The sequence below is a fragment of the Mauremys mutica genome, chromosome 1 (assembly GCF_020497125.1).
Source record: "Mauremys mutica isolate MM-2020 ecotype Southern chromosome 1, ASM2049712v1, whole genome shotgun sequence".
Classification (NCBI taxonomy): domain Eukaryota; kingdom Metazoa; phylum Chordata; order Testudines; family Geoemydidae; genus Mauremys; species Mauremys mutica.
The window spans coordinates 194,777,131-194,794,680 of NC_059072.1; the positions used below are offsets into that span (position 1 = coordinate 194,777,131).

At 40.5% G+C, this 17,550-nt stretch overlaps 1 protein-coding gene across 7 annotated transcripts in view; it reads right to left on the reverse strand.

Moving 5' to 3' along the window:
• LOC123361996 (amyloid beta precursor protein) overlaps nt 1-17,550 on the reverse strand; it is a 322,259-nt gene that overhangs the window by 18,662 nt on the left and 286,047 nt on the right. For 5 of the 7 annotated variants that reach the window (XM_045002228.1, XM_045002222.1, XM_045002226.1 and 2 more), the window contains 2 exons: nt 11,024-11,245; nt 5,361-5,414 (listed from right to left, as the gene is read on the reverse strand). In XM_045002228.1, the coding sequence (XP_044858163.1) occupies nt 5,361-5,414; nt 11,024-11,245 (276 nt within the window). The remainder of the gene's footprint in view (nt 1-5,360; nt 5,415-11,023; nt 11,246-17,550) is intronic. The other 2 variants (XM_045002229.1, XM_045002225.1) reach the window with 1 other exon arrangement.

Below are 17,550 nucleotides of genomic sequence, written 5' to 3' on the forward strand. Positions count from 1 at the left end.
TGATGAGATAAATATTTAAAGAACAGCCTGACAGCTATGTTGGGAAAATCCTAAAAGGCCAAGTAATTTTAAAACCAGAGTTTTCACATTCAAGAAGATTTTCACTACTACTTTAATAAGAGTAGGAAGAAGTGATGCCATAATATCTGTGCACCATGGCCCATAAAGACCCATTGTCAGATGGTGGTATCTGGATTTAGCAAGGGTACTGACAAATAAGAACCTGACCCAATATGAAGGCAACACTAGCATTTTTATTTGTACTGAGCGTTGGAAATTCTGTCAGTATTGAATAATAGGCTAGTTTTCTAATTTTGCCTTCTCTTTCCAAGACCAGGGCTGCCAAGTTAATATGGAGTTACTGAGATGTAATGGACTCATTTGTGTATTTTCATGGTGCTATTATCAATAAAAATTTACTGGGGCACAGGCACTAAGAATTCAGCTGTAAGAAATTAAACAATGCACAAGTGACCTCTGGAAAGAAAACATATTATTAAAGCAGCACTTACAGTGCAGCTATCAGCCAAGAGGTGTTACTCTTTTCATTACAAAGCCGTTCTATAAGAGGGGTTTTCAAAGTTTGGCAATACATTTCGTTCTGGGCTATACTATACACCAGGGGTCAGCAATCTTTCAGAAGTGCTGTGCCGAGTCTTCATTTATTCACTCTGATTTAAGGTTTTGCGTGCCAGTAATACATTTTAACGTTTTTAGAAGGTCTCTTTCTATAAGTCTATCATATATCACTAAACTATTGTTGTATGTAAAGTAAATAAGGTTTTTAAAATGTTTAAGAAGCTACATTTAAAATTAAATTATAATGCAGAGCCCCCCGGACTGGTGGCCAGGACCCGGGCAGTGTGAGTGCCACTGAAAATCAGCTCATATGCCGCCTACCCCTGCTATACACTATGAAGTTCTCATTGTATGGAACAATTTTTTGTAAGGCAATAAATACTTAATTATTTATTAAATTAGAATTGAAAAGAAAATACAGCTCGAGCATATGCTCAGCATATGAGGTTTTGGATATCTCCCTACCTTTTTTACCTTCCCACTGACCTCTTTATTCTCTTAGCTTACTTCCTTTTAGGGGGAAGAGAGAATAGTGAACGTATTTAGGCACAATTCTACCTCTGTTCCATCTTTTGTGAATGACGTATTGGAAGCAGAGTGTGCTGAAGCATTAGGCTTCACTTCAAAAGTCTGTCATGCAGATGTAATAGGTAATAATTGGAGATATACCAATCTCCTAGAACTGGAAGGGACCTTGAAAGGTCATTGAGTCCAGCCCCCTGCCTTCACTAGCAGGACCAATTTTTTGCCCCAGATCCCTAAGTGGTCTCCTCAAGGATTGAACTCACAACCCTGGGTTTAGCAGGCCAATGCTCAAACCACTGAGCTATCCCTCCCCCTCCCCTGCTGCATCTACATTAGGAAAAGTTGGTCACATGCAACACCACTGGCTACAGGCAATCGCTCAGAGAAACCCCTCTCCCACCCCACTTTTTAAAAAATGTAAACTATGTTGGGAGTTTACAGAGACTGTTGTACTCTAAGTTCAAGAGCAAGCCCTCTTTACATGACTATTTCTGCTCTTGCTAGCAGTAGTGGAGCTGCATAGGTGAATGATGCAATAGATTTTTTCTGAGTGAAGGCTCTGGAGACTTGGTGCCATTTTCCTCAGAAACCTCACCACTCTCTGGACTGGATAACTCTTCACATTCTCTAACATTTTCTGACATGATTGCTCAGGGGAATGATAATTACTAGGTGACTAGACTCCACATGAAATTGTTGCTACAGCTGATAAGATTGTGAGCAGCCGGGGTAAGAATCAGTCTGATGTACCTAAGCTGCATTATTTCTCAAGGTGGGTCCTGATCTAGGTGTGATCTCAAGAAGATCCTATTGTTTGCACAGAAGAAAGGTGGTGGTTGTGAGAACTTCCTACTTGTACATTTTTTAAAAATGGCTGATGTATTGCCATGTGGAGGCATTAAACATCTGTTTGTTTTTTTAAAGGGTTCTGAGCACCCATTGGCAAGTCCGACAAATTAACTCATGGCAATATATTTGAGTCAAGATGTTCATTTGTTTCCAAGACCACAAGGAAAGCCTAATTATGGATGACAGACATCAATATTTTCACCCTGCAGAAGCAGAAACTGAAGAGTCAAGATGGTGACATGAGGACCCTTAAAGGGAAACCAGTTTGGAATCACTACAATTTAAAAAAAATTGTTTACAGTAGTGTCCGGTATTTCACCTGCCTTTGAGTCCCTCTGCTAATATTTGTGGTTCTACAAACACACCCTCCTATTTCACAATATTTTTCTCTCCTCTACTGATGTACGAAAGAACAGCCAAAAGAACACTTGAAAGCTGACCTTCTATATCAAAAATTCAGTGAAACCAATTATATACAAAGCAAAATATTGTTTCCTTCTTTCAGTTATAATAAATTGAGGTTTTACTTGTAATAAGTGGTTAAAAATTCAGAGAGAAGGATAATTTTTAAGTTTACAGCATTCCTTTTGTATTTAATACTTTGAATTTGATTAATTATCTACTTTAGTTGGAATTTTGGAAAGATATTATCCTATACTCTATTACCACTGCTTGGACTAGTGTACATGCCTCGTAAATAGCTCTGAATGCTTCAGAAGTATTTTAAAATTACCTAAATTATAACTTCAATGTGTGATGGAAAATCAGGTGGGTATTTGTTGCTAGACATTCATACTTTGAGCAGACTGGCAGAAAGTCTCCCTATGGTATTTACACATCATTTGACCCGTCTTGATCAGGTTTTTAAGAATTCAGTATGTCTACTGATAATATGCAGTGGCTCCATTTACTATAACTCCTTTTGTTGCAGAGATCAGAGTCTAAGTGAATGTTATTTAATTAAAAACCTGGCAAATAAGGTTGTTGGAGCCTAATGAATAATTGTTTGGTTCATCCTAACATCAGATGGGCATTAGCAGTGCCCTCCAGACTTCCTCATATAAGTCAGCAGAGACCTCTGAGTTCTGGGAAAGCATTCTCTCTTACTTGTTGTGCAGAGACAGGGTGGTGAAGGATACTATGTTGTCTCTAATGTATATAGTATATTATATGTTGTACAAGGAACCTTGGAATGCTGCGAAGTCATATACTGTACTAGAAACAGAGAGTAAGTCCAATCTAGCTAAGGATGCATAAATGTTTCCATCATAATCCTCTATTTTTAGTAATTACTTGTATAAAGCTTTTCCTTGTAGCTTAAAATGGATTTTTTTTTTAATTACAGCATCCATATGAGGTAGGAAAGCATTATTGCTGTTTTACAGACAGGGAAGTGAGGCAAAGGGTAAATTAGTGACTCACCCAAGATCATACAGGAAACTTGTTGATGAACTGGGAAGTGATGTCAGGTCTCCTGAGTCCAAGTCAATACTCTACCTACTAGACCACCCTATTAACTTGGTCATTTCCTGACTTGAGCACTTAACCACATAAACGCAAAGGGAACCTGACAGTTTTATTTAATAGAATCTGCTAATGTTTTAAAAAAGTTAATAGGCTAAAAATCCATTAGACTTTTCTGAAGACAAAAAATATCTGGAAGCATAGATGTTTAAGAAGCTTTTCCAGGTAATGTAAAAGGATTATGCCATTTTCAATTAGTGGAAAAATTAATACAAGGTAGCCACTTTCCCCATCTTCTTCTAACTGAACCAAAGAAGTTGGTTTATTCCTACAAACTCAAGGTGCAGGCACAAACATTAGTGCCAGCATTAGATTTAGAGTAGTTGTGCTCATTTATTGGTAAGATTGTCAGTTTGCACTTACATGGGATGGGGATATTCACAAGAGTAACATTCACTCAAGAGGACTATAAGAGAGCAGGGAACTGAGGCAAAGGGTAAATTAAGTGACTACAACAGGACCTCCCCAGCACTCAAACTCCATGTTAAACGCATAAGTGTTGAAGAGGCTGTTGCACAATGTCCCATTTGCACTGAACATCACCTAAAACTCAAGCAGCGAAGAGTTAAAGAAATACTTAGTGTAACTTATGAGCAGTAAAACTGCCCCCTCTCACTTTTGGAAATTTGAAGCTATGAAAAAAATCACCTTTCAAGGCATCACAGCCCCTCTCAGAAATCTAACATACAACCTTGGATAGATCATTAACTACACCAGTACTCTTGGTACAATACCACTGCCAGCCAAAGGAATGTACAAGAAGAAAGTAAGAACCCCATTATCAAGGGTTTAATGATAGCTAACACTTAATGAGATGAAGCCTGAATGTGGCAAACTGGAGCAAGAGTATATCTTCTCATATCAGTACCCACCAGACTTTCCACCCCTCCCTTATGAAAAATATTTAACAACTAACATGGGTCTCTTAGCAGCAGGCTTTTGATTATGCATATGAAAATGCCAAACAAGATAACAAGCATAAATGAGTGAATAAGACATTATGCAGGAAAAAAACTATGAGAAGAAAAATCCTTGTAAAACAGACAGGTTACAAGGTTAGGATTAAAGTGTGAGTATATTTTGTGGGTGAGGGAGAATGAAGATAAAATATTCATATGCAAAATGCTGCATACAATATGATATTTCTACCCCTCTTTAGGAAGCTCTATATCCCAGAAGACAAAAACACTCAGGTGATATGAGGATGTTACACTTGCTTTTAAAAAATGTGATGTTGCAGTGCTGAAATTCTGATCCAAGAACTGACTGATCTAATATCACTGATGTGCTGGAGGGAAATCTAAATTCTGCCATTAAGGGAAGGTTGGAGCGATTGCTCTGCCTTCAATGGAGTCAGACCTGAAAAGAGACTACTACTAGAAAGGACTTCTTCCCAAGCTTGTAAAAATACTTCTGAAGAGCAACTTTGCCTTTGGAAATTGCATCAAGTGGCTGGTATTTAAAAAAAATAAGTCCTGTCCCTGAACCGCCTAAAAAGTTTTAATGGCCCCATCAATTTCCAAACTGTGGAAGCTGAACTCTGCATGATTATTTTCAATTTACAAAACACCATCTATTTTGTTTATTAAAAAAATACACTACTTTTGCTACGTGGGAAGAAAAAATGGACAGTTCCTCCAGTCTCCTCCCCCTTTTTGCAAGCACATACTGATATGGAGAGAGTACTCAGAGGCTTGGGGGGGGAAGATCTGTGAGAGCCCCCTTTAAAATTGTGGCTGCAATTCCCCATAGATACTGGTTCATGACATGACACTACAGTTTAATAGGGGGTAATAACAAAGAAAAGGATCATTTCAGCTCAAGCAGGTCATAGACATGCTGGGAAAAATATAGGTTAGGTAAAAGCCATGCAAGTTATATACCTGGTCTTGTGGTCAGTCCTCTGTCTGCAGCTGGGCGGGCATCAACAGGCTCAACTGGGCATGTGCAAAAAAAATAAAAGCAAACAAAAAACCCAAAATGATAAGTCAACTGCTCTTTTGTTGGGATAGTGCAGGAGAGACATATGCCATAAACAAAGTTACAATAGCAGCAGCTGGAAAAGATTTGCCTTAAATTAACCCTGGAAATAAAAGGAAGGAGATGGGAACTTCAATAGCGTCTTTTGTTGCTGACATGTCCATCCAGTGCTTTATATTCTGGATACTGCTCAAATTAGAAACTATCAAGATCAAAGAATGTTACAGTCAGTAGGGTCAGGCTTTATACATTGTATCCTTAGAAACATCTTCCTACCTTTTTATTAGATTTGGGAACCGGAATTGGCATGAGTCCTTGCAGCAAGTTTTAATCATTGCTAATTTCTACATGCCCAAAAATCTTAGTTTATTCTTCCAGATTATTAACTTTTGAAGGCAACAGTTATTAGATATATATCTATCTATCTATCTCTCTCTCTCTCTCTCTCTCTCTCTCTCTCTCTATAATGTAGTTCCTAATATATTTTGGTTTGTATGCAGTAAAATTGTCCATCTCATTAGATTATCTTCCATTTTAAAAGTAGAAGGGGACTTGAAGAACAACCATATTTCTGTGCCCTGCATTCACATCTTTAAATACCGTATATTCCCACACAGAGGCCATACCTGGCTGAAGACTGGTGTGATGCTTTTTGGAGCCCATTGGCACTAATGGTAAATAGGAAAGTGAATAACCTGACCCTTCACCCATAACCTTAGCTAAACCCAAACTTGAGCCTGTTGGGGAAGTTTAAAAAAAAACAAGACCAGTGTTATTCCTCCCCTCTGCCTTCTTTATTTTTCTTCTTTTCTGTTACTTTGTGCTTCTTTGTTCCAGTTGGCATTGGAAGTGCCAAAATGGTACGAAGAACTTGGCTTCTGCTTTTGGTTGCTCTGGAAATAGGGTGCAAAGTTCTGAGTGCTGAAAGGGGCTTTTTCAGGGGGATTGCACTGCTTTCTTAGCACACGCCATGCTCCCTACATGGGGAAGTAAAGATGGATCAGTTATCAAACCATCTTCCTGGCAATTCAGAGCACTATCAGTAGCCCATGTGATTGCCTTCACTAGAAACTGCTTTTTGTACAATGTTAAATAAAAGTACAGCCACTAAACGTTTTCTCATCTAAGCCTTTTGCTAGGTTACTCCAATTGTGGGCTACAGCCCCCCAGGCAGCAGCATTTTTCCAGTGAAAAGGATTGGTGCTCAAGGATTGAAATATCCTGCTACTGCAGAAACATCACCCTTATTCCCTCCTCTGGTGTCACCATGCTTCTTGCCCTCACCCAGTTCCTGTATTCCCTGAACATTTCCACTCCCTGCGCATCTGGCACCTGTATGCGGTTACAGTTGGTACTTCAAAGCAGGGACTGAATATGTTGTTGCAAAGGATATACAGACACTGCAGAAGTGATAGCTGAATGGAAGAGTAAAATTATGTCAATCACTGAAAAATCAGAACAGGTTGTGGCAGGAAAAATGGTGGCAGCTGAATGGGGAAGAGGAGAAGGGAACTGTTTGCTGTAAATTGGTGTGGCTACATGTGGCTGGCCCAATACTTCTGCGGATGGGGGAAGAAATAATAATAATAATAACACAACTCTTATACAGCTCTTATAATCCATAGTTCTCAAACTGCTTTATGAAAGGAAGGTAAGTATCATTACCCCCCATTTTACAGATGTTGAAATTGACACAGAGGGAAGTGACTTGCCCAAGGTCACAGAGGAAGGCTAAAGCTGGGAACAGAACCTCAAGATCTGCAAAAGTAACTAGTGATTTTGGAATCTTCAATTTCTAGGTGCCCAAATATGAGACACCTTAATGGGGCCTGATTTTCAGAAAGTGCTGAGCAGCTGCCTTCTGAAAATCAGGCCCCTTTTAAGGTTTTTCTAATTGGACACCCAATATTGAGCCACTCAAAAATCATTAGTCACTTTTGAAAATTTTGGCCTGGCGCTCCTGACTCCTAATCCACTGCCCTTGCTATACTACACTGCCTTCCCATTACAGCATGTAGACATCCTTCCTGTGCAAAGGAGGCCTTGCAATTCTGTGCTAGCTGCTTTAGTGCTGTCAGTTACTTGGCAACACAAGGGGATTGTCTGCAATAACAACTGTTTGTATGCTTAGAGAAGAAGAGCCAAAGCAGCTGGAAACAGAGTAGAACAACAGTGCACATGTCTGCAAAACAATCCCCAGGTAGGGTTTCCTCACATAGGGAACAGCAGGTGGGCATATATCAGGCCATGAGGTGTGCATAAGGGAGAGCACTGACTTAAAGATATGTTCTTTGAAGAAAGGGTGGGTGCTGGAGGAAGATGTGAAGTGGTGTAAGTCTGTAATGTACAGGATGACTATGTGCAAAGATATGATAACCACAGTACTAATAAGACACATGGCGTTACGCTGCACTCCAAGTTTTAAAGTAGTACACTAATTCTGCATGCTCCAAAACTGCATGCTCCAAAAATACTGGCCTCATTTAAACATGCAAATATGATAATTTTAGGCACAAATCAGCATGTGCACAAAATTGGAGCCCAATGCTGTTTTCCATAAAAGTTTGGCCCCAGGAAGTTCATTATTGTACCTACTTTTTTTTCATGATGGGATGACTATGCAGGCTTCATTCTGTGTGCTCTTGCTTCACTTTACATCTAATATTAAGATATCTGATGGGAAAAGGAGCATTTCTAGCACTTTATATGTAACTATTATTTAATCTGGAAGCACCCACAATGTGCTTTTCTCTCCAAAAGGAAAAGAAGGGGCAGTCCTTCCCCAAAGAACTCAAATTCCAAGACAGACCAACTGGTAGGGGTAATGGTACAATTTTCCATGGACTCACGAGAGGTGAAAGTGGTGATTGGCCACATCACGATAGCATAAGGTTACGTTAACAAAAATTTAATTTCAGAAAAAGATAAACAGTCTATTCCTCACTGAGGACAACTGTGTCTGTGGGAAAAACCCATAGGGTGAAAACATTGGCAAAAACTCCCATTTGACTTTGACAAGGCCAGGATTTCACCCTTAGTTTCTTCAGAAGCGTTAGGGGAAGTATATCTAGCTAAGCTGAGCTAGACACTGGCAAATGTGATGGTGATGCATTACTAAGCTAGAAATATGGTAATTTGTATTATAATTCATTGCTAAAATAAGAGTACCTGTGAAATTCTCTTTTCCAAGTTTTTTAAATACAAAATGCCTCATTTCTTAGTCTTATCACGTGGACTTAAATTACCTTTTTTAAAACTAGAAAGGAACAGATTTTGCAAACCTGTCAATATTTCACAGTAACTGGAAGATAACTCACATGACCAAAGATCTAAGAGTGCATGTAGGTTCATATTCTTCCTTGAATACAGTTTACGTTGGATATTTATTGGCAAATCAATTTAGTGTATATGCGGGGGAAGTGGGGGACTTTCAGAAGTCTGAGGGGATTTGCTGGATCTTAAATTTAGACTGCAGAGAAATCCATTTTTCACTGGCTCCTTAACTTCTAACCAAGGTATGCAAGCAATTGCAGATGAAAAGCAATTCTAATTAGAGAGAAACTGCTAAAAGTACACTTATTCTTTTACACAAATATGCAATCCACAGGGAAATTCAGAATGAAAGTAAGAAGTCTCACACTTAAACCATCCCCCATCACACCAGCAGTTTTGCATATATTATATCTTGTTGATCACTTAAACACACCTCCAGAAGAGGGAGGTGCTAGACTGAAATACTAAATTATGACCTTAATGCTGGATTTGCTTGCACTTGTTCTTTCTTACCATCACTCAACTTCATGAATTCCTTTTTCAATGGTTAATTAAAAACATCTCATGCAGCTGTGACAATGTTGAGAAAAACACAACGTAACAGTTCATTTAGAATCAGTCTGTCATATAAATACATATTTAATTTACTTGACAGATATCAGTGTCTGTTCAAAAAATATGTGTATTCTGATGTGCATGTTAAATCTAAAAAGGCAACTGGTTTACCCAACACATTGTGAAGACTGCTTTGGATAATAATGAAGTATGTCGTCTTCCAATGCCACAAAGGAATAGCATTGCATTCGTGTTAATGTTTACACTGACGGAGTTAAGACTCCCAGGCCAAATGACTAACACTCAGAATTTCTGATCACCAATATTTCAAAAATTAGATTTACTTCCAGCTAGAGCAAAGCAGTACTAGCATCTGTAGATTGGCTATTCATTAAACAATGATCAAATTACCAAATCACTCAAGTTAAAATTGTTAGATCAACCATATGCCACATTATCCAGAGACCAAGAATCTCCTCTAAGGGTCAGTCCTGCAGAGCACTCCTGTGTGGTGCTCAGCATCTCGCATCTAACGGCTACTCCTATTATTTCAGTTGTTCTCTGTGGTGTATCTTAAATCTCTCTACAGGATTATTTTTTTAATCCTACATGTACTATGATTAATTATTTGTGAAGCAACAACGGTAAGAATATTCTTGTCTATAAAGACCCTTCAATACTCCTTGAATAGCCATAAAAGATTTACAAAGTAAACACTGAAAGTGCCACAATGGGCTATTGTAGCACGTATTAAAATGCCCAATAATCCAAAATTAAACAAAGCAGAATTGTTTGTGCATCTTTATTAGGAATATATTAAAAGAAATAAGAACCACGCATCTAGATGCAATTTATCTTCCTGTGGAAGCAACAGTGTTATCTTAAAGTAGCATTTATCATTCTTTCATAAATGCTAATTTTTCTGTTTCAATTAACCTTGACTGAGTTTCTCTCAGTGAACTGGTGGAGTTTATGTTTCCCTTTGTTAATTCATCTCAACACTTACATAAGAAGAAACTTAAGGGCAGTGAACAAGTAAGAGTTTTCTAGATTTCTGATTAATGTGGCTCAGGCATCTATACAAAACGTGGCCTTTCTACTGCTCTGGCAGTAAAATGCCCAATTATTTTTAAATTTAAAGATTAGATAGAAATTATTTAAAATTAAAAACATGAAAAGCATAGGACTATCTCAACTGGTTATTCCATGAGTTACACAAAGTACTCCTGTAGAAGCTTTCACTGTCCAGTTACAAAATGGTGAGTGCATGCAGAATGCCCTGGTAATAAATACTGGAAAATATTCTAATCAGTAAAATCACATGTATACTTATACCACAATGTTTTATTTTTAGTATGACTCCAGGATAGTGTGCTTATTCATTTTGATGCTAGCAATTAAAAGCTCCCGTTAAGTGATTTTAAAATGCACATAATTCTAACACATTAACTCCATTAATTTACAGAATATCACTTACATTTTGCTGTTTTTATAATAAGGGGAGTAGATTAAATTCAACACTGAGATTTATGATGTACTTAAACATCTGAGATGTAATCAGCATTCTCTGTCCCATTAAGGAAGCCAGGCAGGTGTGGCAGACCATTTGCCACAATCAAAATGTATAATTTCCTACTTAAGTTAAAAAGGCGAAGATTTTTAGGACATGAATCAATCATCACACCAACTCACTTCAAAACACTCTGGGTGGGACCTTCTCTCAGTGATTCTAAATTACCTTCATTTTCAGTGTTGGCTGGGACAGAATCAACACCAAAAGGATGCCATGGCTGAAGGTCATCTAGGCTGAATTCTCCATCAACTGGAAGAAGTTCAACTGTGGTTTTAGTTTCAGTCAATGAAGGCATGAGGGCATCATTTCCATAGCTGATCCTGGGCTCACTGATCATATTGGCCAAGACATCATCGGAGTAGTTTTGCTCTTTCTGAAGCAGTTCATCTGAAAACAAAAAGAATACAAGAAAATATGTTGTCAATATATGAGGACTCCATTTCAATTTTCCTTCGATAGGAATTTATAATAGCAGATTTTATTTTTTGGAAGACGTTTTAAGAAAGGAAAATAAAAGTTTGGCATGGTTAACATTTTTCATGCTGCTCGGTGAAACATTTTCCAAATGCCAACAAGAAACATTTGATACCCACGAAAGCTTGTGCCCAAATAAATCTGTTAGTCTTTAAGGTGCGACCGGACTCCTCATTATTTTTGTGGATACAGACTAACATGGCTACCCCTCTGATATTTGATACCCAGTTTCCCCACCAAGAGCATCAGAGCATGGGTCAATATCCCTTCATTCTGGGGCATCTCATCCTTTTGATGATCTTGATTGTTTTTTCCACATTTGGAAAAATTAAATTCACATCAGTTGTCAATGTTACTCCATGTGTTAAGGTGGGCAGAAACTATGAAGGAATAGCTTCGTTCTTTCCTCTCCCAGTCGCAGCACATCGTTATCTCTGCAATGCTCTTGATCTCTCTCTGCCCACTAATCCACAGTCCCAATACCACTTATTGCATAAACCTGGGTCTACTGGGACACTAAATCAGGAACATTTGTTTCTTTAATACAATGCAGATACTTTATCCAAACTACTGCAATATAAATTATCATCTCAACAATCTCAGAGTAGTAGATACCTACATTATCAACCTATAGTGTGAACCTATAGAAGGTTCTATAAAACATACTGACCATAAACTTATAGCAAAAAATGAAGAAAATATATGAATAATACACTCAAACCTCTGCAAACAGAGATATCATTAATTAGCCAGACACACATTTGTAATGTAGTACCTATTGTTTTGGGATTTGAAAAACTTAGGAAAAGAGAGGAACAGAGCACTTCGTAGTCCCATGAAGTACACACATTTTAGCTGTTTTGCTCCCCAAGATGCTAAAAATTAGTTGGATAACAACACATGCCCTTGCATGTCTCATCACAGTAATTCCTTGTAAATGCTGTTGTGTCCCCTTGCCTCAGGGTGAGCAGATGCGCCTGCGACGTTGCACTCCATGTTTTATGGAAATATGCTTATGAGTGTGAAATATGATGTAACTGGAATACGCTTTATGCAAAAGGTCTCTTTAAGGTATCATTACAAAGCTTATAATCTACTGAGTGTCTTCATCCTATTTGTATGCATGTATCATTCTTATATCTGAAGCTAGAAATATGAAATATAACTCTGAGGTCCTATTGTAATTATGCAAAGTGTGGGCCACTAATGGAGGTTTAGAATCTTGATGGCTCCTATTGACTAGGACAATTGGTTGTAAATGGCTCTGTTTACTTGCAAACCTTCCTGGGTATGTGCGGGTCAGCCTTGGAAGAATGGAGGTTGGGGTCTCACAGGACATGTGAACATGTCACCTGATACTGGAATCCATCTTAAACCTGGTGCTTTTCCACTTAGAAGGAGGGGTGGGGACCCAGAGACACAAAAGACAAAGCTTGCGCCAAAGCTATAAAACGGGGTGGAACAGAACAAAGGGGGTTCCAGTCATGAGAAAACCCCTAGTTACCACCTAAGATGTCTGCTGGAACTAACAAGGACTGTACCAGGGGAAAGGATGGGCCCAGACTAGGATGGAGTCTAGTCTGTGAAAGAAGCTTATTGCAACATCTCTGAGGGTGAGATTTTGTGTTAGGCTTAGACTTGCTTGTTTTTGCTTTATTTTGCTTGGTGACTTACTTTGTTCTGTCGGTTATTACTTGAATCCTACTTTTTATACTTAATAAAATCACTTCTGTTTATTAATAAACCCAAAGTAAGTGATTAATACATGGGGGAGCAAACAGCTGTGCATCTCTCTCTCTCTCTCTCAGTGTTATAGAGGACGGACAATTTATGAGTCTACCCTGAATAAGCTTTATACAGAGTAAAATGTCTGTATAAAATGTCTGTATAAAATGATTTATTTGGGGTCTGGATCCCATTGGGAGCTGAATGTCTGGGTGCCCGAGATAGGAGACCTGCTGAGCAGTTTTTAGTTAAAGTCTGCAGCTTTGGGGGCGTGGACCAGACCTGGGTCTGTGTTGCAGCAGGCTAGCGTGTCTGACTCAACAAAGCAGGGTTCTGGAGTCCCAAGCTGGCAGGGAAAACGGGCTCAGAGGTAATCTCAGCACATCAGGTGACAGTCCCAAGGGGGTCTCTATGACCAAACCAGTCACAGCGCCCTACCTCACTTTACAAGATGTAGAGGAGGATGGTGGCCCATGTCATAAGTTCAGCATATATCCTTCAAACAGTTAAATAACAGCTAACTCAGACTCTGCTTTTAAACAAACAAACATATCCATGTACACAAAAGTCAGGTGCTTGGTTGCAGCACTTTAAGCCAAGGGACTGACACGGCCTTGGAGTTCTGGGTTAGCATCGAAGCACTCCTCTTCTGTCCCAGTCTCACCCAGCTCTACTCCCAGCGGGAGCAGCAAGTCTTCTTAACTGTCCTGCTAGCTCTCTATTGGCCCGTATCACCTTCTGCCCCTTCTACGCCTCTGGAGGACTATATCTCGCTGGCCAAAAATGATTTTTCTTAAGCAAGAAGTGTCAGGACACCAACGCCTTCAGCAGGATGCTGAGATGGCCTGAATGACACTTTCACACTCCCATTCTCTCATCTCCCATTCCACTGACTGTTTGGATTCCCTCTCTTGCATCATGCATCAGATCTGATTGCAAACTCTTTGGGTATGGCCCATGTGAAATGCACCTGTATTCTGAGGAGCCTGGCACAGTTTTGGGCATTTTAACAAACAGCTGTCAAGAAGGAAACTGGTTAAGAACTGCCAATAAAGTGGCAGCTAATTAATAGTGCTGTTTTGAAAACACACGCTTTTTTCAGACACAAGTGACTGTAAAGGTTACACTCAGCAAAAAAATTACAACTGGTGATACGATAACTCTCATTCATTCCCTTGTCAATACAAGCCACTGAATTTTTGTAGCTATATACTTACATTTGAATTTTGCGACGTTATAGGTAGTCAGAATTCTCTGCTATGCTCCCAGCCTCTTTAAGTCACTCTGAGGGTGCGAAAGGGTCTGAATTCTGTCCATAATTGACCAGGGGAGAATTCCCTGTATGGAAGGGAACCACCTGACAGTGTAAAGCTGGAACAGTTGGCTCCTGATCCATCCAACCTCCTATTCCGGCAATGGACATTCGGGAAGAGAGAAGACTGCTTCATTATGCACTGGCATAAGGGATTCTACGCTAGTGCAGAGATGCCAACCTTGCTCTGAGACTTTTAGGGATTTTTATGAAAAAAAATGAGAGAAATTAGGGTGGTTGCTTGGACCATTCTCTCCGCTCCTCTGCCCTGAGGAACCAGGACCTCTCCCCTTTCCCTTCTCCTCTCTGTCTATGGCCGGAAGGGGGAAGGTCTGTGGGTTCTCTTTTACAACCTGACCGCCACACCCAAACATGGAGAAAAGGAAGAGCTGCCCTTCGATGACACCTAGGGCCCTTACTTACCTTGGCCAGTTCCAGGACTGGACCTTTTTCCTGGGAAGATTGTGCTGGCCTGCTCTAGGTTCCAAGGATGAGTTAACGTAGTCCAGCAGGATCCACACAGGGCCGTTACAGAGCAACATGCAGCCTGTGGGTTGGGCAATGAACCCAGCAGTGCCCCAAGCCAGCAATGAGGCATCTATGGTGATGGTTCTTATTTTTGTGTTTCAGCAGGCAGCATGTGAATGGGGTTCTCACATAGGCCTTGTGGCGATCCTTCCACCAATTCAGGGAGTCGAGAACCTTCTGTGGGACAGATATCCTTTTGCTCAAGCTGTGTAGGCTGTTCTGGAGATATCTTGAATGCAGTCTGGCATGGGGTGTAATGAACATGCAGGCTGCCACGTGGCCTAGCATCTGCAGGAAAGTCTGTGCTGTGGTTTGAGAGCTCCTCTGAAGGATAGAGATGAAGTTGGTCATAGTGATGAATCTGTCTGTAGGCAGGAAGGCTCTGACAATTGTAGAATCTGGGGTGGCCCCCGTGAATTCAATGCATTGGACAGGTGTCAAAGTGGACTTTTGTGTGTTGAGGCTTAGTCCAAAGGAATGGAAGAGGACCACGGACTTGCAGGTTACAGACTGCACTCTGAGAAGGGACCAACACTTGAGGAGTCAGTCATCAAGACAGAGAAAGACCATTATCCCCAATTATCACAATAGGGCCATCACAACCAAAAGGACTTTGGTAAAAATTCTGTGCGCAGTCAAGAGACTGAAGGGGAGCACTACATATTAACAGTGATTGTTGCTAATTGTGAACTGTAGAAAGCATCTGTGAGCAAGATGCAACAGTAGGTGGAAATAGGCATCCTGAAGGTCAAGGGCTATGAACCAATCCTTTGGATCTAGAGATAGTATTCTTGTTGCTAACCTTAGCATCCCAAACCTCTGTGTCCAGATGAATGTGTTCAGAGATCTGAGGTCTAGGACTGGCCTCCATTCTCCTTTCTTCTTAGGTACCAGGGAGTAACTTGAGTAGAGCCACATCCTGATGAAGGGAGGGACTAAACGTGGTGACTCTCATGAGACGGGACCATGAAAGAGGATTAGCAATGGGGATGAAGAAGTTAATGTCAGTGAGCCTGATGTAATGACCTCTAGCCCCATCTGTCTGATGTGATCTGCTCCCATAATGTTCTGAAATAGGGTCAGAGGTAGGGGAGGAAAGAGTGGTGGAAGCAATGGGGCCAGAAGGAGTGATTCATGGCTCTCAACCAAAATATCAAAAGGACAGAGGAATGTTTCCTCTGGTACCTAGGCCTCTTCCTGGGTGGTTCCACAGCCCTCTGATACACGTGTAGGCTTGGGCAGAATTTGATTTTCATTTTTTTTTGTAATTTTGACAGATATCAATTTTATTTTTAAGCATATTTTTAATTGGTATCAACTTAGATTTTCACAGTTGTGGGAAATTAAGTGGGGGATTGAATTATTTAATGGCAGTAGATGTTGAGATTCAAAAAGCTAAGCTTTATTTGTAACAAGCCTAATTCACAGAATTTTGCCCATAAAATCTTCAGTTCCCACCACTAGGATGTTGAGGCTAAAAACAAAATCTTGGGCTTTTTGTTACAGGTACTGGATTGTGGGGCTGGTCACAATGGTCCTGGAGCTTGCACTGGAGCTGATGGTCGGATGTGCGAGTCAGAGGGTGCGAAGGCACCAGCTGGACTAATGGTGCCACTGGATGATCTCTCTTGGTACCTGGCAGGAGAGATAAGTCAGGTTCCTCAAGGATTAGGAGATCCCTTGAGAGCAGGAATCAGTTTGGTACCAGTGAGGTAGGTTGCTGGATGACCAGCTGTGACGTAGTTATTGGTACTGGGGACAGGTAGCTGAGTGATCCACACATCTCTTATACTCCTGGCTGCTACCAGGATTGATACTAAGGGGAGCCAGAACTGATGCCAGTTTTTTTGAAGAGTCTTTGTGTATAAAGGGCTATGAATTGGGTCCAGATGCTGGTGCTAGACAAGGCTTCATTGTGTGGGAAAAACTCAAAGCCATTTTCAAGGGTCCATCAGTCGGGAGGGCAGAAGAGGGGCAGTTAGGAGCCTCAGTGGTACCTGCACTGGGACGCAACTTCCCCTTCCTCTTTGACTCTCCATCAGGGACTTGTGTCTTCTCTTTTTGGAATGCTTCCGGGGTTCTGATGCTATCCCTGGAGACTTGCTTGTTGGAGCTTAAGCTGTGGAGATCACCAGGACATTCAGACCTCAAAGAAATGCTCCATAAGGAGTAACTTGAGCCTGTCTTCCCATAGCTTCCTAGACCTGCTCTTGAAGTCAGTGCAGACCTTATACTTCAACAGACTATGCACCTCCCCAAGGCAGTGGAGGCAGCTGATTTGTCCGTTGCAGGTCTGGCAAGGTTGAAACCCCGGAGTTTTGGGCATACCCTGAGCAAAAAGGGGGCTTCAAAGAAAGGAACCAAGGTGGGCAGGGAAGCCACTGGGGAAAAGGAGAATAGTGGGAGGTCCCCCCAAACAGACAGAAAGTGTAAGAAAATACTAAGTAATAAAACAGAGAAGGGCAAAGGGTTAGCAAAACTAACCAATGGACACTGTAAGGGTCCATCTCAGGGTGAAGGTGTCCAATAAGGAACTGGAGCGGCGCTGCAAATCTGTGATCAAAGGTGCAAGGGTACGCAAGTGCAACTGAAGTGGAGCAGCCATAGTGACATCTACTCAAAGAAGAACTCAGGAATTCCTGGATCCTAAACC